This window comes from Corticium candelabrum, chromosome 5 (assembly GCF_963422355.1).
Source record: "Corticium candelabrum chromosome 5, ooCorCand1.1, whole genome shotgun sequence".
Taxonomy (NCBI): domain Eukaryota; kingdom Metazoa; phylum Porifera; class Homoscleromorpha; order Homosclerophorida; family Plakinidae; genus Corticium; species Corticium candelabrum.
The window spans coordinates 1,532,798-1,558,238 of NC_085089.1; the positions used below are offsets into that span (position 1 = coordinate 1,532,798).

The following is a 25,441-nucleotide window of genomic DNA, read 5'->3' on the forward strand; positions in this document are numbered from 1 at the left end:
GCGCGCGCAACGACGCATAGTTGCGCGCGCATCGACGCATTGCGGACTGCAAATTCGAGTAAAAAGGCGGCGACGTGCGAGTTGTGAACGTATTCGTGGGCTTACGCGAGAAGAGACGCAATGGTGAGCCGTCAGATTGACCGTCCAGTTTGTAGTCGCTAACAGGCCGCTCTGGTTGCTTTCGCAGGCTGACCAATTGACTGAAGAACAAATCGCAGGTGAGTGGTCTGTTGTGAGGCGTGTAGGGAGACAGGAAGGCAGTCAACGTGACTCCCTTTTCTGTCTGTCGTTTGTCTTATTGTCGTATTGTTCTATGCGTTTGTTGTCAAGCGGATTATGATTATCAGGGCGTGTCAACCTCCCAACTTGTAACTTTGTGTGTGTTTGTGTGTGTGTGTGTGTGCAGAATTCAAGGAAGCTTTCTCGCTGTTTGACAAGGATGGCGACGGCACAATTACGACGAAAGAGCTGGGCACTGTGATGCGCTCTCTCGGGCAAAACCCGACTGAAGCTGAACTGCAGGACATGATCAATGAAGTGGACGCAGATGGTCGGCATAATAGCCGCCGCACCTATCCTGTGTTGTTGCTATGTTGTGAAATTTTTTACTAGGCAATGGAACGATTGATTTTCCCGAGTTCCTCACTATGATGGCGAGAAAGATGAAGGAGGCTGACTCTGAGGAAGAGATCCGGGAAGCTTTCCGAGTGTTTGACAAGGACGGTAATGGATTTATTAGCGCAGCTGAGCTGAGGCACGTGATGACGAACCTAGGAGAGAAGCTGACAGATGAGGAAGTCGATGAAATGATAAGGGAGGCTGACATAGACGGTGATGGTCAAGTCAACTATGATGGTAACTAAGTTTTTCTTGATACGATAAGCTCTATCAAGCCGACGATGATTTGTTGTTTTAGAATTTGTGAAGATGATGACGGCGAAGTAAAGGAATTAGATAGTGAACTTTGTGGTGTATATGTAATGACAGTTGGTGTACTGGAACTAGCTGTAGGGATCTTGAAATTATGGTGTGATTCACTATGAAATCATAATGCGTGATGATGTTACAGACTACTTACAATCTCTTACCCAAACGAGTATAGTCTGTAGCAGCGCACTGGCTGTTTTGCCCTTAGAATAGAGAGAACACCAAATGAGCAGCTGTAGTGCTTTTGATGGGGTGAGTTGTGCCACCTGTTGTTGCACTCCTTTGCCCACAGTAGGTGCTTGTTCAGAATAAGGATTCTCAACAGGATGGAGACAACTAAGTAAATAAATTGCTACAGCTTTAATACTGGAATCCCTAGTAGGCTCTGGATTCTTGTATGCATCTGTTTGTATTGCGCCTACTTGAGTTTCCATGTTGTGCAGCATTTGCTAGCAAACGTTCCAGTGGCGAGTGTTTATAGTAGATTGTGTGAATTGGTGTCATGGACTGTATCCTTGTCATGCAATTAGTGTGGTAAAGAGGGATGATGTACGTGGTATGTCGTCATAATGTGGGAATTCCTTGGTATCTAGACTTCCATCACTTCCAAATATCTAACCAAAATCATTTAGCTAATCAGTTTAGAGTTGCTTGGCTGCATCTAGAAATTGTCTTCGAAATGAGAAAATATCGTCTCACAATACACCTCTAGGGCATTGTGTGTAAATGATATTGACAGCCTTACAGGGGGTCCAATTTGATAGTATGCATGTACATGGCATCTCATTTCAGTACATCTGGTAATACAGTATGTATGCAACACGTGCTTCCTACTATTTCCCATAAAACAACAAACTGTATTAAATATTAAATACAGATTTGATACATTGTGTATACTGGAACCATTTAATTAAACACGATACTATGTGATGGTATGTCCACCGCTTTCTGTGATGACTTATTCAAGGATAGTATTAGTGTCGTGCACAAGGGCTGTGCAAGAGACTAGAATAATATGTATAATACACATAATATAAGAATAATATGTCTAGTACATATAATCTAGGGATAATATGTTTATCTATAGACACACACAGTGACGTCGACACTATGACAACTTCTCGGGATTCGTATGTACACTGACAACTAAAACAATTCAAAACGTCCGATCCGTATCTGTTGCATGAGTAATAAGACCTACTTTGTCATTAATAATAAAATCTCTCAGTGACGAAAGCTTTGCAAAATCTCGCACATTGTGCACTCCAATGGTGTGAATACACGAACACCACGGAGTGCTCTTTGCCTGGAACTCCGAGGTCTCTCATCCGGGCTATTGTCACTAGGTTCCTGTTCTTGTTCTCATTCGTTGCTGATCGTTGAGAAATGGTAACGTTGCACGTTGAAGCCTTTTCGTACGTTGCTGTTGCTATTACTGACTCTTGCCAATGTTTACTTCTAGGCCGGTCTGAGTAAAAAAGACATCGAAGGTCACTGGCACTCGAACTAAACACACCTACACGTTGGAATCTTGTTCTCCTCACGTTGCACTTGACTGTCTTTACAGAGGCGTTCAAACTGTTCGACAAGGATGGAAATGGTTCGATTTCTCGGAAAGAGCTCGGTGCGGTAATGAAAAGTTTAGGTTTGAAGCCAACGGAAGATGAAATGAAGGCCATGATCGAGTCTGCCGACACCAACGGTAATTAGCCTTTGTGTACGTGTACTGTACTGTACGTGCGCGACAGACGGCGGACATCCTGCTGACGTACGTCATAGTGTACTGTTTTGGCGATGAGATTGAGATAAGAGTGTAGAGAGGCTGAGTTGTCTAGAGGGGCTGAGTTGTCTGGAGGGGCTGAGTTTTGATGTTGTCAGTTGTTTATAGTGGCCTGGTGTGAGTGAATCTTTCAGGCTTGAGAGTCTGGTGTTGCTCTAGAGTGTCACTATTGTGTCACCTCTAGGGATAACTCGATTAGTGCAACTGATTTAATTAAAAGGGGTGTAGCAGCTTTTTTTCTTATAAATTCTGTTCCAGTGTGAATGTCAATGCTGAAAATGTGTAGTCGAGGGGACGTTTTAAGATGTACAAATCATATGGGCATCATTTGAAAGCTGCCGTGTGCAGATTATGTGCACCTCTGGTTACTAGCATTTATTAATTAAGAGACTGGCTGCATTGCTCCCTCTTCACCCAGTTAAAAAATTAATTACACACAGTATCGATATGCAGACACAGTTGAATTACAGGGATTGTGTGTATTAGAGAATAAATGCTTGGGCCGTAAACTTCTAGAAAGACTGAGCGACTCTTGCAAATTCACAATTTACTCCTCCCAAACTCTCATTTACATTTACATTGCAGCAATGCTGCTAAAGCGATTAAGGGGTGGCTGCATGCACAATGTGTCATCACTTTACTATAGCCATAGTGTGATGGGAAACATTATATGAACAGGTAGAATGTTGCATTAGGCACGTGCTAAATGAATAGTTATAGAAATCTGGTGGCATTAGTCAACACATTCTCTCATACATTGTATTGGATGGAGGAAAGGGCTTTTTCACTCAAGTTTTGATTATTAAAAGGGCACCCACGTATCGAGACTAATATTGTTACATTGCTTGTCATTTGACAAGTACAACTGGAGAATTCGTCTAACACAAAGAACAAAATGTGAGGAAGTAGTAGGCGAACAAATAAATATGATCTGGCCACATCGAAAAGATTCTTTGTTTTGGGTAACCCAACCGATCGCCTTTGGAGGTTTCCTCAAAGTTTTTCGAATTCTTTTCGTGACACGTGTTTTTGAAAATGTTGCATGCAAGTGTGTGCATAGTTCCGTTGTGTTGTGCGCATCGTTACATACGAGGCAAATTACACATGTACTACAGCTACTAGAATACGTGGCTTGCCTTTAGTTTTGGTCACGGTTCTGGATGGCGGTCGTTCCATTGTTAATTCTAGAATTCTGCGGGTCGAAGAGCCATCTCTACTGAAAGACATTCTTTGCATGGTAACGTCAGATGATGATGAGCGGTGGCTGATGTCTGTGCAGACAGCATCAGATTCAGGGACTTGCCATGATGCAGTGCCAGATGACGATGTTGGATTGCATTTAGAGTTTGGTAGACGTCACGTATTTTTTACCCTCTAGGTTGCCTTGGCATTGACTTGTAAACAACTTCCGGCTGAAAGTGCAAACGACGTGTTGATGCAGAATGCATCAGAGCAGCATCTTCTCAGCCACCTACATCTGGATCTGGCGGTGCATCCACAGGCATGGATTTTCTGGTTGCTGACATTATTGATCTGGATGACTGCATAGGTTAATATTAATTGCATGTTTTTTCTTTCTTTGTGTTCTGTGTAATTACTTACGTCTACAAACACCAATACAAGAGTAGCAAGAGAGTTTACTCTGACAGAATTTAATGTATGCATTTGTAAATAGAAAAAGATTGAGGAAAATAAAAAATCAGACCGACTGTGATTTTTTGCGTTAGGTTACCCGAAACGAAGAACTTTTTGGTGTGGCCTCTTGTATAGTTTGCATGATTAGATTCACAAAGTGTCTTAAAACAGCCCTGTTGTGGTTAATTAAACAGTGAAACGGTTGCTTGTTTAAATCATTTATCACAAAATGTCTGATTAAACAAATTCGTTTTGAGACTACATGTATTTCTTTGTAATTTTGGTGAATTAATACGCTAAGAGCAGCGTTTGGTTGCTGAGAGCAGCATTTTTCAGGACTTCAGGTTGGGTAGGTGGTGGGTAGGTGCTAATCAAATGTATTACAGAACATTGTGCTCATCAAAACGGGTTGCTTACAATAGCTGGTCACTGGGAAAGGTGATCTTTAGTACAGTTTTAACTGACCCAAAGATGATTGAGTGGATCTGTGTGTGTGTGTGTGTGTGTGTGTGTGTGCGCACGTGCGCGTGCGTGCGTGCATGCGTGCGTGCATGCGTGCATGTGTGCGTGCGTGTGTGTGGGCGTGTGTGCGTGCGTGTGGGCATGTGTGCGTGCATGTGTGTGTGTGTGTGTGTGTGTGTGTGCACACGTGCATGCGTGCATGCGTGCGTGTGTGCACATGTGCATGTGAAAATGGCACAAGAGTCATGAAATCTTTACTTTGTGGATGTAGTCGTGCCAAACATCACTGCAATTTCTATTTTCAGCGAATGAAAGCCTCGACCTTGACGAATTTCTACAGTTGATGTCGGAGGCCACCAGGCCAGACAAAGAGCTAAGAGAAGCGTTCAAGGAGTTTGACAAAGACGGAAACGGCGTCATTACCCCGGACGAGCTTCGTAGTGTCATGAAGAGTATGGGCGAGAAGCTGACCGACAGCGAGCTAGACGAAATGATCAAGAAGGCAGACAAGAGTGGAGACGGAAAGGTCGACTACGAAGGTAATACACGAATAATTTGGAAAGGCATGTGTGTGTGTGTGTGTGTGTGTGTGTGTGTGTGTGTGTGTGTGTGTGTGTGTGTGTGCCTGTGCATGCATTTGTGTGTGCGTGTGCATGCATTGTGTGTGTGTGTGTGTGTGTGTGTGTGTGTGTGTGTGTGTGTGTGTGTGTGTGTGTGTGTGTGTGTGTGTGCGTGCATGTGTGTGTGTGTGTGTGTGTGTGTGTGTGTGTGTGTGCGTGCATGCATGCATGCGTGTGTGTGTGACATCTTTTTCTCCGTGCAGAGTTTGTCAAGTTGATGACCGGGCAGTAGTCTGTCACGATGGCTATGATGGTCGGCTGAAGAACCATTAGGGTTTGACTGTATTGAATGGCTGGATTGCACTTCGTGTCGCTATGAATTTTCTCGGTTGCTTCTCGTGTGGTAGACTAACAGGTCTCAGTAGCATAACATTTCGCTTAGCTAACGCACCACTTGGTGCCTGCACCTCATGGATATGAGTCACAGTGACAATTCAATTGTCACTGTTCTGTGTCTCTCTGACTGGTTCACCCAACCCTTGACCACACTCCCTTGACTCGATGACGTCACCACTAGTATGTAAACACGTTTCTATCGTTTTTATTCAATCCCTACATCTCTCCTCGTTTTCAATGTCGTTTTCATAGAAACTGTTTTAATTCTAGTTTAATTTTCATTGTTCAGTGTCTGTGACTGCCCATTCTTTCACCATCTTTTCTGTACACTTGTGATGCGGCAAGGGTCAACGTGTTTTACAAAGAAAAGAGGGAATCCACGTAGTAATAAACACACAAGGCATCCAAATATTAGTTTTGTTGTCTGATAAAAGTTCAGTGTATCTTCGTTACCCCGGGAGACTAAAAACTGTTAGAAAAAAAATTAGAAAAACAGTTGTGTGCTAACGCGGTAAATGCGTTGCGGTGGGTGTTTGCCCTCTGACATCTGACATGGTAATTATTACACACTCTACGTGATGCGTTTGCTTCTAATCCACACTTTACGTGATGCGTCTGACCTTTCCCTTTTGCTCTCCTTTTTGATATCAAGGCTCAGAGAAGCGTCTGTCCGAACAATGGTATGGCAGCTGGAAACGCTGTCTTTCGTGCTTTTCTTTGTGTATTGTAATTGTCGTTTGTCTAGGACTCCTCTCTGGGTACGCTACAGGGACATTTGACTGAAAAACAAATTGCTGGTATGTACATGATAGCCATCTGTAGGAAAGTAAATTTTCTTGGAAAGTAGTGTTCGTGAATGATACCAACAGAGGGTAATGCTATGATAATAATAGTCATTCGTTCGTTCGCTACAGACTAATCCATGAGGTTGTAGGGTAGATGTAGCCCGGATGTCGACGGTAATGCATTTCCTGTACAGATTGCAAAGAGGCTTTCAACTTGATTGACGAGGACGGCAGTGGATCGATTTCGCTTAGAAACTTGAAGGGTCTTTTCTGCGCTTTGGGACAGAAAACAAGCGACCGAGAGCTGCAAAAGTTGATGGAAAGTGTTGACACTGACGGTGAGCAAAATGACTTGTGTAATCCGGGAAACTAAGCCTTGCTATATACAGTGTACTGTAGTAGCAACTTGGAAACGTTAGATTGTATTGTTAACGGTAGGGTATGAGGTTTTTGAACCAATTTTCTCTTTTCTGTTGTGGAATGTTGCACATTGAGTAGTAAACTTGATACTCTAAACAGAGTTATGCTTATTCTATTTCACTTAGTGAATACTGTACGTGCTGTTTGTGGTAATTAGTTATTCATTTCATTAGTTATTCATTTCATTAGTTATTCATTTCATTAGTCATTCATTTCATTAATTAATTATTAAGAAAACCTAGCTAAAATGTAGCCTCGCCAGTGATGATGGTAGCGCATCCGGGGCTGCAATCCACACTGCGTCTGGGGCGAGGCTACGTTTTAGCTAGGTTTTCTTAATAATTAATGAAATGAATGACTAATGAAATGAATAACTAATTATCACAAACAGCACGTAGTGTTCACTAAAGCGGTGATGGAAGCGCATTTGGGGCTGCAATCCACACTGCGTCTGGGGCGAGGCTAGCTAAAATGCCCGCACCTGTAGACCACACTACAATAAATAATCAATATCCGTGTTTTTCTTGGAGCTGTGGGTCTCAAACTATTTTTTATTGTCTTTAAGGTAAGTGGTTTACTGATTGACTTGTCAGGAGGTAAAACATCTGCTTGCAGAATGATTATGTCAAGTGTAGTTTAGACACCTGAGCATGCCCAGTAAATAGAAAAGATAATTTGCAACTTGTGTATACTTACTACAGTAGGATGTCACTTATCTGAACACTGTTCCCTGACCTGTTCATAACTTTGAATAGTTTGGATCAGTGACCCTACTTGCCACACACACATAAAAGGTCTGGGGGTACTCAAACTATGCAGTTTTTTTAGTGCAATAGTTGTCCTACAGCTGAGTGGGGAATGTCTGCAATTTGTCCTTCGTTTTCATGATGTCACATACGCACACGCGTGCACACACACACACACACACACACAGTCGATTTTACAATTCCACTGTCTTCAATACGAAAGTAGCTGCAGCTGTTTTTCTACATTGTCATATCACGGGTGAGAACTACATGTGTACTCTAATGCTCATACACATTACCATTTTGTGCTCACAAAGCTACATGAGTCTGAAGCACAATTCGTCCGGTAGACCAATGGGTTCAGTTAATTAACTGGTGTTCAGATAAGTGACATCCTACTGTATCTCGAGTATACTGTATCAAAGTGTCAACTGATAGATTTCAATAGATTTCGATGTTGTGAATACAGGAATGTAAAGTGGCAATATCTGTATACCGTATTTCTTTCATTAAGAACTTTGAGTTACTATTTTTCGGTCACTTGAGACCCTGAGCTACTAGTCAAGCATGGGTTTCTATTTTTCAACCATTTTAAAGAACAAACGAGCACCAGTTTAATGCATCTGTCAATGCAAGATACAGATCTATTTACCAATGTTGAATGTTTTGTCTGTCCAATGTCTACTTGAGAGGTACTACTCGAAAGGATGTTTTTTCTGCTTCCAATACAGCGTCTTGTTTCCACTCCAAAGTGAACATTTTCTTGCATGATGCCATTATTGAGAGTTTCTAGGACATGCCGTAGCCTCGGAGCTTTGACCATACTGTGGGTTACAATTCGAGCATGAGCTACTATTTTTTCAATCACTTTAGACCCTGGGTTACTATTTGAGCATGAGTTTTTAATTGAAGAAATACGGTCTGCTACTTGAGAGGATTACTGCTATTAATAATATTGGTAAAACTTATTTTCAGAATAGAGCAATTTGATTGTCTACTAGTGTGCCTTGATATTTTAGCAGCAATTATATATTATTATTAAATGTGTACAGTATGAACTACATGTATATCAAGCAATTGGCTTATGCTTTGTAATCATTTGTATAGGATCTGGACAGATAGAGTTTTCTGAGTTCTTGACAATGATGGCTATGAAGGGGAGCAGTTCGCAGGAGGACGAGGAACTGCAAAAGGCATTTAAAGAATTTGATAAAAATGGCGACGGTTTCATATCTCGTGAAGAGTTGAAGGAAGTGATGCATAGTGTAGGCGACATGCTGACTGACGACGAGTTAGATCAAATGATCAAGTCAGCTGATATGGACAGAGATGGCCAAGTAGATTATAGAGGTAAGACATTTGGATGGTGTGGTTGTATATGTGTAGCATCAGACTAACGTGCATGCAGAGACGGATGTTTAGGTAGACTAAATAGTTTATTTTAGTTAACAACTCATTCACTTTGGTCGCTCTAGTATTGTATGTATCTTGTTTTGTTTAGAGTTTGCTCGAATGATGAAGCAGTCGTGAGTGTAATTGTACTTTCTATGGACTACATGTCGTGTGTATTTCAGCTGACACGTTTTCAGTATTTTACATCTTCTTGCTTTGACAATTATTGAATTTGATCATTTGCATTTAGGAATTATTGTTAAGCTAGTTGACTTAATGATACTGTAAAATTCTTGCCACTGTGTGGTTAAACTTTTAGTTCACTGACGTTATATCTTTAGTTCCATTCCATACGACAAGAGACAATGTGGTGAGAGGGTTCGGGTTTGTTTGCTATATATTGAAGGTGCATTTCCAAAGAGGTATCTGGTGATTATGGTGGCAGCATTATACATTCTAACGTACCATAGATGATCGCATTTACTGGTAAGTGCTTGGAATTCACTCCAATGTACGTACGCGCATATCCGAGCTCCGAGGCTACAACCTTTACGCGGTAACTGAGAAACCCGGATAACTGAAATGGCGGCAATTCTTCCCTACCGAGCCGAGTACGCCAAGTCGAGCCGTTCCTCGTGTAGGACTTGCCAGTGTACCATTACAAAAGACACTTTAAGAATAGCTCGCATGGTTCAGGTAAAATTCTGTACCCGTAACGTGAAACTTGCACTAAAAAGGTTTCTCTCTCTTTTTCTTTGTGTCTGCAGTCTTATCACTTTGATGGAAAGGTATTGAGTTAGGCAAGACTGTGTGTTTGCGTCGTTGACAATAAGCTAAAACTGTATTGCAAGTACACATAGTTTAGCTACATTTTGTCGTAACCGTGGTAACAATCAATTGCTAGTTTTAAAATTGATATTAGCTAGTCTCTTGCACAGCCCCCTCTCGCTCCTCGCGCGCGCGTTAACAGGGGCTGTGCAAGAGACTAGATATTAGCTTGCAAACGGGCAAGAATCCCGCTTACCAGTTGGAAAAATAATTATTTGTTTACGCAGCTGGCGTACTAGACCGCATTACTAGGGTATCGCTTCACAGTTGGTTTCATTTTTTTTATAGATTCGTTAGTTTAGACAGCTTTTGGGACATAACAACGAATGAGAGAAGCAGCATCATGTGATACCGTTTCTGTGTTTTTTTTCCTCTCTGGGTTCGTCTTGTAGTCTAAAATGGCAGTTATTACTTCCGACCTAAGCCTTTACACCGTGTTGCTGGTCGAATTTGATGATGGGGCCAAAATTGTGGCCTCAGTGGGCACAACTGTACAGTTACACCCCCTACTTTACAGGCTTCTACTGGCAATCAGAGAACGGTAAGCACTGTAATCGTTGATAGATGGATCACTCACACTGGCACCTTTCATCTGAACCTTACGTATAGAATTGTGGGAGTTCTCTAGCAACTTGTTATTCATATCATAGCATTTACTACATTTGTGGAACTTTTAGTACTTTATTAATATCAATTTTAATATTAAGATGGGATGAATACATCCAGGACCCACTAGGGTCGCAGGTTTGAGTCTCGTTGAGGGCAGCTGTGGCATAATTTCCTTGGGCAAGGAACTCACCCACCAAGTGCACTCTCTACCCAGGAGTATAAATGGGTACAGTGTACCAACAGAAATGCGAGGGAAGAAGGCAGTCTATGTACTTAGTAGCTGCAGCAGGACCCCCTGAAAGACCAGCCTCAGGCTGAAGGGGTTTTCCTGGGTAAACATATGCCTTCTTCTTCTTAAATAGCCAAGGGGTTTTAAATAGCCTTAGAAAAATCTACGACGTGTGACACAGTTGCTACAAGAGGAAGAAACATTGTTTGCTTTGGGTCTTACTAGATTCCTCATTGGAACCATTGCGCTTGTTTCTTTAAGAAATATCGTCCAAATTCTACAGCCGACATTTATGGCTTTGATAGCCTTCGATGGAATGATCAGCAGAATATCAAAGATCACACAGGTGAAGCTGATGAGGTTGCTACAGGATCTGGAAAGGTAACAGTCACTGCAATGGGAGACTTCTTCTATAAATGGATTTTGCTGTTGTTGTTGTTTCAGAAACGAAAGAAAACGCAAACAAATGGAGGACAAAAGAAAGTGAAGGAAGAGGAGAGTGGAGAAGACATTTCTCGCAGAGTTAGCTCTATTCCCTTCTGATGTTTTCTTGCCTGTTGTGTGTGTCTCTGTTTATGTTTGCATGCACCTCTGCTCATTTCTTTGTGTGTATATTTGTTTGTATACTTGTGTAGTACGTCGCATAGTTGTGTACTAGTATTTGTTTGTATGTTTGAATACATTGATGTGGAGCTGCTTGGTTTTTTGTTAGTGTCTGGCTGGCTGCTTGTGTCACTGTTTGATGGTGTTTATTTTATTATGTGACTGTTTTTTGATTGACTTGTTTATTCTTGTGTGTTGGCCACAGGAGCAAAGCGAGCTCTTGTGGGGAATTAGAGACAAGCTGCGTGAGAGTGTAACTACAAGTAGTTTGAAGACGTTAATGGCACATAACAAACAGACTTTGTACAAAGGCGGACAGAGTAATGTGAGTACATGCAGTACACGAGCGTGCACACACAGTGACACACACACACACACACACACACACACACACACACACACACACACACACACACACACACACACACACACGATCATTATTACGTTTAGTATGGCTCACCAAACAAATAAATTACATGCAAGGCATATGATTCTGTCTAACACAGTGTACAGATACTGTATGAGGGGCTGTTTGTAAATATTGACAGTTTTTAAGAGCGTGATTTTGCATTTGAGGGTGGTGAGGTAAAACGTAAAATTAACGTCTGTGGCAGTCTCTGCTTGCATGATGAGCACCTTTATGTGTATGCCTGTCATTACGGATGCATGTAGCACAGTTGAGATTTAACTGTAAATTCCATGTCCAAGCAACTCACTAATAGCACTTGTTTATATACCCCAAAACTCTGCACCTTGACAATGTAGTAACGGCAGCGTCAGTTTCGTTGAACTCCCACAGTGAACACACACACACACACACACACACACACACACACACACACACACACACACACACACACACACACACACACACATGTTTATTTCAACGTTTTTAAGCTTGTGGCACTGCAGTGCTCTCGTCATTTTATGCACTAATACAATGACAATGCAGGCAACATTGTTTGGTACTACAGATGGAAATTTCTGATTCATTAAAGATTTACCAAACATACATGTACCTTCTTGTTCTTTTCTTGTTTGTCTGCTGAACTTATACTCTTACGAACATTACAATAAGCAAATTGCAATGGTTTGGTTGTACGTCAGTTAACATTGGGTATCTCTTACTGCTCGCTGTGTTTTGTCAACTTGGTTGGAAATACAATATGCTATTACAGTGTGTTGATTCAATGGCAACTTACCATACATCTTGTTAGTGCATATTAATATGGTGTGTCTTCAGTATTTGTTACAAACTATAGTGATGAGTTCTGGTGTTACCTACTTTATATAATTTATGTTTGAAAAACTAGTGACATTTACGGACGGTCCTGAGTAGGCAGTTTGATCTGTAGCATACTACATCACTATTGTACACAAATTCCACTTGTGGTTGAAATTGTTACGCACTTTTAGTATATTGATTGCTCTGTTATGTAGCTGTTGGCACATGTCAGTGATGGAATGGCATTTGGTGCTCTACAACCTTGTCCTGAGTGCAAAAATGGCCAACTGAAGTTTCGGTGAGATGACAATGAGTAGTCAGTCATATGTGTAAGTTAGTCCTTGTTGTTGTATCTTAATGTGTGTTAAAGAAATGACTCGGAAGGATACAATTGTATGGGTAACCTGACAGAGTGGACAAAGTGCATGTATACGACGAAGGAACCGAAGAGAAAGAAATGGGTCATTCCGGCAAAAATGAGGAAAAAGAATGCTTATCTGTAAGTACACAATGTTTGACAACATTGTAGTTGTTTGTGGCAATCCTAAGAGGTTTCACAGTTGAAACCATGACAATAAGTTTAGAACAAGTTGACATCTTGTTTCAATTAATTAACCCAAGCATGCATGTGCTAGGGTTACTTACAGGAGTGTTGTGTGTGGACCATTGAATGGGCAATTTGAATGCAGCGCACGCACTCATTGTTATCGCTGGTGTTAATTATCTTGCCAGTTGATGTCTCAAGAGGTAGGTATTGAATGTTGACAATAGCACGTGGTAGTGAATGTCTCCAGCCATCTTCTCATACTTTTCATGTTAGTAGGTGCCAGTATGTGTGTAGCAGCTGTTCCGTAACTTAAGCAGTGAGGGTTGAACACTTAAGTACTTTCATTAGTACAGTTTGATTTGGTGACATTGTGCTCAGATGAAGCACCAAATGTAGCATTGGACTCAAACAGAAGGGATTGCATTTAGTTAATTAAGTGCTAAAATTTTTTGTTTTTGTTATGAAGTCTAATGAATGGCAGTGTCCATGTTATTTATGATTATGGACTGATGAAATGTTGAGTGTCATTTTTCAGTATTTATTTACTTTCAAAGAAATTATTTTACGTTTGACTAACTGATGATTCGTATACACTTGACTCTAGATTGTAGTATTGACAAATTTACTGCTTTGATGTTATTTCTACTCAAATTTTTTGTTGTAAACGCTTATCACTTGATGCATGCTTATTGTACAGCCATCAATTTTATAACATTTTAGCCAATTTTGATGATCTGCTTGATTGAAGTAGAAACTACCATTTCATTACGAGATATCTTTTAGATAGTTCTATTAGCTTGCAGGCAGCAAAGCTTAACAGCATGCGTGGACACACACACACACACACACACACACACACACACACACACACACACACACACACACACACACACACACGTGCGCACACCACAGACTTAATTTTGCTTGCGATTGCTTTATCTTAATGAACAAATCCAGTACAACTTTATGGCATAATTCATAAAATAATTAATGAACTTGGTTTAGGAAGGAGTTCAGGTTTAAGCCAGGACAACGAAGTTTTGGAAGGTTGGACTTGCTGTCATCGTGTGAGTTAAAGTTGGAAAGTGGTGTGCTTTTCATCACTAGCAGTTCATCAAAACCTGAAAGCGCAACTGCTGGACATTCAAGTCAAGCCAAAGTAAGCTTGACAATCAGGCACAGTACTGTATGTTTGAACAACAGGTTGTTTATTATTTGCAGGGATTCAGTGAGACTGCATATGATGCTTTTGATGGCCAAATAGGTTTGAAACTATGTTTCCCAGCATATGTTTATGTGTTGTAGTATTAGACCTTACATTATATGTGTACAGTTTTTGTGATCTTTGACCCTTAAGCAAGTTTGTGTGAATGTATTTAGCTGTCTGTTTGTGTCTGGGTGTTCATCACTTTGTTGTGTGTGTCTTTACATTGGCATACCTACTATATGCATATCTATGGACTATACAAAACTGATGAAGACTGATATATGGAACTATGAGACATTCTACGCTGCCTGAATATTTATTGTCTAGAAAGGAAAGTAAGAATGACGCTGAAGGGCAATGCAATGGTTGAATCAGACTCAGGTAAACAATAGTGACATTTTTTGAATATAAACAATGCATCTTACTGACTTTAATATGTGTGTACCAATGTTAATAATAACAAATAATAAATAACAAATTATTTGTTACATTTGTCTTAGGATTAGAAAGTCGATGTCATGTGTTAGAACGCAAGGGTGATCTGTACAGTGCCACACTTGGTTTGGTTGATGTTGTCAAGGGGACAAATTCTTTTTACAAACTGCAAGTTCTAGAGTCGGATGCAGGACACAGGTTTGTTTTCCTTGCTAATTTAGGTTTACAAGATGTGTTGTTATGTAGTAGCAGGATTTTGCAACTTGCGTAGTACAGTGGAGTGAGGTTAATTGAAGTGTTTAAGTTTTCAGAAGTGTTTGTACATTTTGTCTGTTTGTAAACATGACATATCTTGAACAGCAAACTTACAAGGGAGCACGACTTCCAATTCTCTTATATATACTGTCACTTTAAGTAAACAAACAACAGCTCTTTGTGCTTTCTTGTATAATTTTATGGGTTTACTAAACAGTGTTCTTACTGTGTAATTTGAAAGTGTGTGATAACAGCAGCCAGCGATACACATTGAGTCCTTGATTCACTAGCTGCTTCTACAGAATTTTATAAAGATAATCTAAATTGAAGAAATGTGTACTATACTGTGTATACCTGATTTCTTTTCTCTGATGACTTTGTTTTAGGTGTTATCTCTATCGTTCATGGGGTCGTGTTGGCACTGAAATTGGTGGCGTCAAAGTTGAGGTAATAATGATAGTTGCTGCCAGTTAGTATAACTGGAGTGGTAGCTGGATTTAAAGAACATGCCGATGTTAATCATGTATCAAGAATGATTATATTAAAAGAACGTTGTGTGTTGTGTTCACAATGTTGAGCATCACAGATGTGCTGTTATTGTTACGTCATATTTATCAAATTATGAAGAACGTCTGCCAATTTAGTTTCAGAGCGATTATTGTCATGTTTATTTAGCTCATGACTAAACGCTTCTTTTTCATACGTACAGTGTAAGTTGTGTTTCTGCTTTTGCCATAAATTAATTGTAATACATGGTAATAGTTTAGATTTCCATGTTGATCAGTTTGTTCGTAGCCTATGAAGCGTGCTCTCAGTATTGATCGCTTCAAGGAATTGTATGCAGAAAAAACTGGTAAGACATGTTTTCAGCTTTTACTTGTTTTGTTTGATTGATTTTTCAATGTATGTAGGTAATTCTTGGGACAATAGAAAGACTAGCACTAAAAACCCAGGAAAGTTTTATCCGATTGAATTGGATTATGGACAGGTTTAATTTCTTGTGTGATTGTAGAACAATTGTTTTGTTGATGTCATTTGTTTGAACTACAGGAAGATGACGCGGTGAAAACTGCAGTTGCAGGAGCATCATCTTCCAAACTTCCACTTCCTGTGCAAAATTTGGTAAAGAAGATATTTGACATTGAAGCTATGAAGAGGGCTCTAGTTCAATTTGAGGTGAGGATCTGTTGCTGTGAAATAGTCACATTTTGTTTCAATTTATATGCATAGCAACTTTGTCTGGACTATGGTTAATAAGTTAGTCTGACATTGGTGTTTGGATTAAGCTTACTGGAGTAGAAATTATTGAGTGAACCTTGCTTTATTATTCACTGTGATGCACACTTGCAGCACTACATGACGACTATCATATTATTGTGGCCATTAACATTTGAAGCTGATCTGTTATTCAATTAACGAATGTGTTTCATAATTTTTGGTGCATTGATTTAATTATGCTCTCTGTTTTGTGTCTACTATAACAGATTGATGTAAAGAAGATGCCTCTAGGTAAACTTTCAAGACGTCAAATAGAAAGTGCTTTCAGTGTGCTGACAGAACTTCAAAAGGTGTTGTATTCACATTTATTCTCAAAGTGGTCTAATGTGTGGCTTCCATTGTCTAATGTATAATTTTTGGGTAGTGCATGGAAGTCACATGTTATGAGGGTGACTGGAGTCTACTACTTGTTGTATCCAACGTTTGTGTTGTTTCAATTTAGACTTTGCAAGGTGATCGAAATCCATCTAAGATTCTTGATGCTTCAAACCGTTTCTATACCCTTATTCCACATGACTTTGGAATTCAGATGCCACCCCTGCTTGACTCAGAGGACATTATCAAGGTAGACTTAATATACGGTACTGTTATTGATATTATATAGGCACTATAGAGGTGACTATCTATACTTGTAGATGAAGACAGAGATGTTAGACAACTTGTTGGATATTGAAATAGCATACAGTTTGTCTAAATCTGCTGATAACCTGGATGAACAGTATAAGAGATTGAAGACTGACATAGAGGTACTTCTGTATTGCTTATTGTGTTTTCTGTTTGATTTATATATAATTACTTATTTCTACTGAATTTTTGTAGTTAGTTGTATGATAAATGAAATGGCTTCCACGTTGATTTATGAATATGTCATAGGCTAAACTTTTTTGGGTCAAACTACTCTGTAACAGACATTGGCATGTCACACGTACTCGGGTTCTGATAGTGCAAGACTATTGGCTTTGTGGGATGTATTAGGGATCAGCACTAATGCGATACAGTAGTAGATTCAGTCAAGACTAGATTGAGCAACATGTATCAGTATGGAAAGAAACGTGGCATGTCATGTCAATAGTTGAATATTTTTATGGCAGTAGTGACAGTCAGTCACACCTGGTGCGATTGACTGCCAATACTGCCATGACCATAGAATTTATTTGCTAGTACTTTTAGGGAAATGTCATAAACAGAAATGCATGCTACTGTAATGTTTTAACTGTTTGAAATCTGTCGCTGTAGAGTAAACTTAGTCTTGCGTAGCCAACCTCCTCCCTTTTTCATATCTACCGGCAGATGTAAGAAAGTGGAGGGGTTTGGCTAAGTGAGACTAGAGTAAACTGTTGATACTCAGAACAGCCGTACGTTGCTTAACATCTAACTATTTGTATTGCTCAGTTTGTTTTGATTACTAAAATGCAGAGCCTCGGGATCTAAATTATTGATGCTTATATAATCTCAATATATTTATACAGGTATATGAAGGACCAATAGTTAATTAATGTTTTTTCTAACAATAGCTCAAAGAAGATGCAAGTGCTTGTAATGCATGTCGACACTTAACGATATTCAGACATTCATTTACTTAAAACAATTTGGTACTATTTTGTGTATGTCAAGTTGCAAAGGATTTTAAGAACAGCTATGCTGTGACCTCAAAAGTTGCTTGTGAATTTCATACATGGTCTGGAGTTACAACAGTTAGCATTAATTGTCAGTCATTCAGAGTAGACAACCTACTGTAGTTAGTGTGCATACACATGTAATAAATCACACGCAAAGTGAGGCGTATGTGCTGGAGTACAAATCGGATGAAAGGCGTATTATAGTTGACGTTAGCGGATGGTTATGCATCTGTGCATGTACACTGGTATGAATTGTGGTAGTTGTGGTGTAGGGTTTAGTGTAGTTGAATGAATGTATAGGACGTGTTTGTTGCAGGTACTTAGCAAGGACACTGATGAGTTCAAGATGCTGGTGGAGTATGTGGCAAATACTCATGCTGCTACTCACAACCTTTATACTCTCACAGTTATGGAGGTAACTGTATATGTTTGTACTTCACTGAGTCTGCATGTATTCATTATCTTTATTGTAGATTATGGACGATCGTAGATTGTACAGTTATTAGAATTAAATGGTTTTCTTTCCAGTTTTGTGTGGCTTCTAAATATTGTGTGTTTGACTACGTGGAGTGCAACAAGGAGGGTGAAATGGAAACCGTGCATATGTGTTTCATCTAACACTTGAAATTTATGAATATTATTCAAAATTTGTGATTTGTGGGAACATCTTAGAGATAGGGAAAGCATGTTGATTAGCACATCTTCTATTATTCTGATGTTTCCGGTATGAGTTCCATGTTTATGTCACATTTTGTGGCAATTGATCTATTGTGTAGCAAACAGAGGGCATGGATCTCTTTCAAGCGTGTGGCTGGGTGTGTAGTTTCTTGGCTTATACATGTATTCAGGTCTACTATATTGTCTGGTTGTTGGGGTGTAAAATGATATTGAACATAATAGCATGAACACTTTTCATAAGTCTCTTGTGGACAATCAGGGTGGTGGCGATACTGATTTGTCTCCGTATTGTTGGCTGTGTTGTTGTCTAACTACAGATAATGTATTCTACTGTCAACGATTTAGGTGCTGGAATCTGAGTTCTAATTATTGGTATTTACTGTAGTGTCTGATTGAAACTTGTTATGTGTTGGCATATATGCATTACAATAATATATATTGCTGACAACATGAACAAACATTGTACAATGCAGCAGCAACTAAAAACAAACATGCTACATGCTTTAACTGCTAGTACATACATTATTTATATCTTGGGTTTATATGAAGTTTCATGTTAACCAAAACATTTAGATGTATGGGTAGTGAAGGTGCAAGAAAGGGTGTGATTTATGCTATCCCTTTATGTTGTCAAATTGTCTATGTGAAATCAGAATTTAATTAGATTATGTCTTATGGGCATCAATGTCAATAAATTGTGACTCAAGGTTTTGTTGTGGCAGATTTTTAAAGTGAAGCGTCAAGGTGAAGCCAAACGATATAAACAGTTTCAGGAACTGGGCAATCGCATGTTGTTGTGGCATGGCTCACGGACATCCAATTATGCTGGTATCTTGTCACAAGGGCTGAGGATTGCACCACCTGAAGCTCCAGTGGTAAAATGCTTGAATCAAAATGCCATAAATATTTGTGTTAAGTGAGAGAAATTATATGAAAACGTATTTCCTGTTGTTTAGTTATTTATCAGGTTGTACATTAGTAGCAATGTGCTAGTCCAGTGGCGTAAGCAGGGTTTTCTCTATTGCTAGCAATACCCCTAGGCTAAGGCCCTTTGTCTCGAGACATGGACATGATGCCTTTAGGAATCGTAAGGGTAGAAAACGGTAGATTTATACTTGACAGCCGGCGCAGTACTACGCTCCTTGAGCTTTTCTTTGTCTGATCTATTTGTTTCATGTATGTGGCTGGTGTGGTTGACTTGTTTGTGCAGAGGAATCCTTGTTATATGACCATGAGGTTTTCACAGCTCATGGTAATTTAAATAGCCTATCAAATTGTGAGACGTTTAAGTGTTAATGTTTTTCTCTGCATTGTTGCACTGTTTAACATCATAACAAGTTAATTGAATAACATTATTAGTGTATATTATTAAACAATTGATGATGTCATTGTCATAAAATTGACGCACAAGCTTCCTTTCAGGAATACTCCCGTGAGTGACCCTGCATGCTATGCCACTGTAGTCTAAGCAGCTGATTAGTATCTAGACAGTACATTTATGAATTATTTAGTATATATAGGAATAGAAATACTTTACTGGCATCTGATTGTGACTGTTTGTGACAAGTTGTTAGTAACTTTTTGATTGCTGTATTATAAAGGTGCAGCAGCACAACCAACAGGCAATCACTTCAGCTACTGACAATGATGCTACAAATTGCTGTCTGATACGTTTTAATTGCATGACTGTGTTTACGAGTAGAAGCTTGCCGATCAAAAGTTTATGCCTGAACAGATGGCTACACTAGATTTGTAGTTGACAGACAAAGAGTGGTATTTTTGGCCTACAAAGAAATAATTGCACTAATTATATTTGTGGCCTTCTACTTATGGTGTATTGCGTGCTCATTGCTGTGTGGCAGCTGAAGCTGATCGATTGAAGATTGCTTTCGTATTTATGCCACACTGATGTTATGTTGATATTAAATAATGGATTTTTTCAGACTGGTTACATGTTTGGCAAGGGAGTCTACTTTGCTGGTTGGGCGTACACATTTGATTTGATTTTGTGTGATCTTCTTTACACGTTTCTTGCTAGACATGGTAACTAAATCAGCAAACTACTGCCACACATCAGTTGCTGACTCTGTTGGTCTGATGCTGTTGTGTGAGGTTGCATTGGGAGAAATGTATGGATGTTGCAGTGTCTGTTGTAGGATGTATGATATATTGATTTCTTCTATTGTAGGTATGAAAGGACCGAAGCTGAGTATGTCAAGAAACTTCCAGCCGGAAAGCACAGTACTAAAGGTAGCATAAGTGGCATCGTAGATCCAATCAATGAATGATGAATCATGCTGGCCGTAGTATCCATCAGTGCTACTTAATTGCTGGCAACTAATGAATACAGTTAATTAAGACAACTGTTGTTACATTGAAGGTAAATGAGTGTATTGTTTTATTACTATCATAATTGTTGAATTTGTTATATTTTTTTGTTATACTTTTTCATTACACCAGATTACTCAGGTGTAGTTCCCTCTGGGCTGGGGTACACAAACACGGACTACCAAACACAAATATACAACACACACTAATGCTACCAACTACACTAATAATTTCATACTTCTAACACATGCCAGTCCCAAAACTAGTTCGTTAGTTGACTGAAACACCGTCTGTAAAAAGTCACTTTGTATCTTGCTACATTCACTGCTGCTTCACGGAAAGAATCACCTAGCCTTTGTCGCACGAGTCTCTTTGATTGTGTTAGGCTCAACCAATTTGTCTTGTAAGTTGTTAATAAGGGATAGTGCAAGGATTGGAACAAACTTGTGATTCGACTTTTCGTGGTTATGTACACAGGATCTAAGTAAAGCTAAGAAGCATAATTTGGAAACTTGGGGATTGGTCCTACGTACAACAGATAAAATAGTGTATTAATTGATTACTTTGCCTATTTCGGATAGTGAATATTTTAGAAGTATATGCAGTAATGAAGTACATAGCAACGATGATGTTTATTGCAATTTTTATGGTGTGCGTTTGATGTAGGTGTTGGTCAAACTCAGCCCGACCCAGCTGCTGTGCATAAACGGGATGATGGTGCCGTTGTTCCTATGGGCAAAGCTGTTGGTACTGGAGTTAACTCCCGTTTGCTCTACAACGAGTATCCTTTAATGTTTGTTTCAATTGTTTATTTTTGTGGGTGTATGGTTTCATTATTATATCGAGTTTAATATTCAGTTACAATTTTATATTCATTTTGCCTTAATTTTGTTAGATATATTGTTTATGATGTGTCTCAAATTCGAATGGATTATTTGTTCCAGATGAAGTTTAATTTTAGGAGATAAAAGTTTTAAACTCTCAATAGGTATTCACTGCAGTTTGTATCAGCTCTTTCTTGACTTGCATAGTGTTTTAAGTTAGTTCAAGCTTAACAAAATTTCTTTTCATTTTAAGTAGTTAACTTTCAGTTTTGATTGTTGATTGGAGTTGTGTTGAGCAATCACAGCTTGCAGAGGCTTGTGAGTTTGTATGCATTAAAAAAAGCTTATGAGTTTGTAAGCATTGAAAAACCTATGAGTTTGTAAGCATTAAAGTGGTCGGCAATGCTGGTTCAGTGTGACTTCTTCTAGATGTCTGTTTTGCTGCATTGTGCTGCATCAAAACTACTTGTGTACAGACTAATATATGTGTACTGATATGCAATGCATATGGCAGCGATGGTCACATATTTCATAGGATTGTGTCCAGTGACGTAAATGCTCACAATAATGTTCCTCTGTATGTGGGTTGCTAAATTGACTGGTACAAGGATAGTTAGGACACGTTAACTTGGAATACCATGACAATCATTTGGTAGTCCTTGACGTGTAACAGTACTAGTGTTGCCAAATTTTCCTGATTGATGACGTTGCATGTGCACGCGTGGACTGACGATTTGGGCACTCACACTGTCACCTCAAGTACGTAATTCTTGCCCAATTCGCTTGCCTCAGCGTTGGAGTGTAAAGCAGAATAACCTTACCGAGAGTGTGTAGGCTGAGATTAGGGGTTTTTCTTCACTTCCCGTGTACCCTACTTCCTGTCTTGTACAATTGCAAGACCGTATAGAAGCGTATGAAAGTGCAAACCGATTTCCTGTATAGCACTAGGTTCAGACTCACTAGCTCTATATATACAAGGCAAAATCACACTATTTAGCTCTTTCTGACGCAATAATGCAACTTCATTGTCAAGATCAGACTGCTATGAATTCATCTACATCTACATCTACATCTACATCTACATCTACATCTACATCTACATCTACATCTACATCTACATCTACATGTGGTACGACAACTGATTATGAACAACATGAACGATCTAGCAAGGTAGATGACCAGCGAGATGTGCAAGTGCAAGCCTGCCAAGAGACAAGCGATTCCTTCATTGCTCTGTCACCACCTCCCTATCCTAACGAGTTTACTTACGATTGGCAGAACACGAAGAGAACTGTCAGTGACGTCAACTTTAACACAAGGGATACTTTCAGCTGCAGTTGTAATGTGTGGTTCTTTGCTTGTTTTGCAATCTTTGGAGTTCTAGTGAGTGCTGTTGGATTTTCTTTGCTCGTTATCAGCTCTTTTCGAGAGGAACCAATGTATGAGATGGAACGATTGAAACACAGGACTGCAGGATGGGTGACAATGTCGTTTGGAGTTGTGCTACTATTTCTAGGAAGTATTGGAATTGCAGTGAAGAAATGCAGAAAAACTGTTTCTGCAGGAAATTACAATTCTACAAGAAATACCACTAGCAGTGTAGTTTCACCACAGCAAGTTTCTCAAATTGAGAATGGTGTCGTGTCAACTGGAGATCTGAACACTTGTTCTGAAGACATCAGAGGTGAAGACTTGGAGCAGCTTCCCTCCTATGATGAAGTTGTAGGCCAGAGTGGATCAGACTGATAAGGACTATTGGACATTTGTAATTGTTGCTGTTGCTGGCAACTACTGGTTTCAGGAGTAACTAATTAATTAAATTAGTGTAGTTAAGAGTAGCGCCTGTAAATATGCATATGTTCATTGATGTGGAGAGGTACTAAGTAGTGGAGTGAATAATATTAAGACTGTAAGATAGAACGTCTACTGTACTGCTTATTTATTGCAAAAGGTCATACCTATATGTATAGGTATACCTAGACGGGAACAAAATCAGTCACTGAACACTGTCATTCGTCTTGGCTGGTCAAACCAGACAAGTTGAGCTTGCAACTTCTACTAGGAAAAGGCAGCACTACTATATTGTCAAATCATACATTTAAGATTGCTCAGCTTGACCAAAGAATAAATTAATTTTAATCCTCTACATTTTTTCGGTCCCAGTTGCCAATCAAATGACCAGAAGGCTAAGGTTTAAGTGATTAGGAAGCATGACTGAGTTCAACCAAGTCTTTCTGACAGAATTGGCAATTTAGAATATTTAGCTGTATGCAACCACCTATATAGCAATACGTTACAATGTCTTTTAGGGTAGCTACTTACCCGTTTTAGGGTAGATAATCACCCCTTTGTCCACGAATCCTGTAAGCATATCAACTGTATTTTAACTTGTTGATGTGTGCAGGCTAGACAAGATATGAGTGACCTGATAAACAAGTTTTACTAGGGTAGGGAATCTATTTAGGCAAAATTTTGATGCCTTGATTTCATCAGGAATTGTGTAAAGCTGCAGATAAAGCTTGATTCCTTGTACTGTACCCTCAGAACAATCACAGGCAGAGAGGGTGGCTGTAATAGTGAGAACCTCATGACAAGATCACAGGTGGTTGGGTTGCGACAGACACAAGTACTTAAGTTAATTGGATTTCCACCTTGATGCCCACCAAACAAGCAAAGTTGGATCCTACTGGCAGAACTGGCATCTGCATACATTACAGATCGAGACAAACCATGTTCATATCAGGTAGGACATGTACACCCTACACCTACCACACCCATCTATGCTTGATGATAGTCTCCCATGGCAGCCCCTCCTTGTCTACGCAATGGACTGTTATATGCATTACAGGCAATTGACTACCAAAAAGACTGTTTCTATAGCATTAATAGCAGTCTAGACATTTTGCATAGTTGTGATCGTTATCTATACAATGAACTCACTACCAGTAGTTAGAGGCAGTTAGTAAGATGTTGAGGAAAGCACAAGATGTGGGCCCACAACTTACCAGCTCCGGGGCGCATCCCTGTTTCAACTTCCGGGATTAAGATTGAAGGGTTTCAAGTAGTAGTTGATATACAAACCTACAGGGAAAGAAATTTGTGCAGTGTACATATAGACCCTCACTGAACACGATTCTGTATTTACCAGTAGTGGCGGATCTAGAGTTTCTGGCACTGTGTCGTCACAAAACAAATTTAGAAAAATCGATTACGAATTACTGATAACAGAATTAACAAAACTCTGGACGTTACCAAGCGCTGCTACATCTACAGCGTTATATAAAATGTTTTACACAATGAATGCGTCTGCGCATGCTCAAATACCTGGTAGACTCCTCGGTGCACTATACTTCCGGTCTGAAAAGGGGTAGGTGCGCGCCTGTTGCGCTATGCTCTAGATCCGCCACTAATAGTACAGCGTCTCGTCGCGTCGATACGAGACGTGCAATCAGAATGGTGTACATACCTACTACTAGTAGTCTCGCGTGGCCAGACCTTCGGTGTACGCGGGGCGAATATTCCAACGCAATCACGTGCCCACTCACCCGGATAACACGACAGTCCTCATTGCAGTCAAACCTGTTTGGCAAGACTAAGCATGGCTAATGCCCGGTATGAACCGCCTTCCAATCTCTCCCAACGAAAAAAACAGCCGCGTCGTGCCAGCAGAGTC

At 39.7% G+C, this 25,441-nt stretch overlaps 2 protein-coding genes across 5 annotated transcripts; both read left to right on the forward strand.

Annotated features, from left to right (window-relative positions):
* Positions 1–19: 19 nt before the first annotated feature.
* On the forward strand, positions 20–9,430 carry LOC134180645 (uncharacterized). The gene is made up of 16 exons (XM_062647841.1): positions 20–123; positions 188–218; positions 407–550; positions 613–855; positions 917–941; positions 1,006–1,027; positions 1,070–1,096; positions 2,390–2,417; positions 2,495–2,629; positions 5,110–5,343; positions 5,628–5,652; positions 6,311–6,440; positions 6,506–6,557; positions 6,740–6,883; positions 8,819–9,061; positions 9,213–9,430. Exons 1-16 carry the CDS (start codon positions 121–123, stop codon positions 9,239–9,241), a joined length of 1,515 nt encoding a protein of 504 aa, XP_062503825.1. The 5' UTR covers positions 20–120; the 3' UTR covers positions 9,242–9,430.
* An 89-nt stretch (positions 9,431–9,519) lies between these two features.
* On the forward strand, positions 9,520–22,187 carry LOC134179373 (poly [ADP-ribose] polymerase 1-like). Of its 4 annotated transcripts, none has more exons than XM_062646249.1 (26): positions 9,520–9,799; positions 9,871–9,891; positions 10,995–11,150; positions 11,214–11,291; positions 11,578–11,697; positions 12,813–12,895; positions 12,968–13,096; positions 14,150–14,191; positions 14,252–14,303; positions 14,366–14,408; positions 14,679–14,732; positions 14,852–14,984; positions 15,428–15,488; positions 15,837–15,894; positions 15,953–16,029; positions 16,092–16,217; positions 16,526–16,609; positions 16,762–16,884; positions 16,955–17,065; positions 18,255–18,353; positions 19,339–19,491; positions 20,560–20,596; positions 20,655–20,745; positions 20,805–20,866; positions 21,611–21,725; positions 21,840–22,187. In XM_062646249.1, the coding sequence occupies exons 1-26, from the start codon at positions 9,686–9,688 to the stop codon at positions 21,910–21,912; spliced, it is 2,295 nt and encodes a 764-aa protein (XP_062502233.1). In that variant the 5' UTR covers positions 9,520–9,685; the 3' UTR covers positions 21,913–22,187. The 4 variants fall into 4 exon arrangements, 3 of the variants coding, with proteins under 3 accessions (XP_062502233.1, XP_062502234.1, XP_062502235.1); XM_062646250.1 differs by having other exon boundaries at positions 14,255–14,303; XM_062646251.1 differs by having other exon boundaries at positions 11,031–11,150.
* Positions 22,188–25,441: the final 3,254 nt, after the last annotated feature.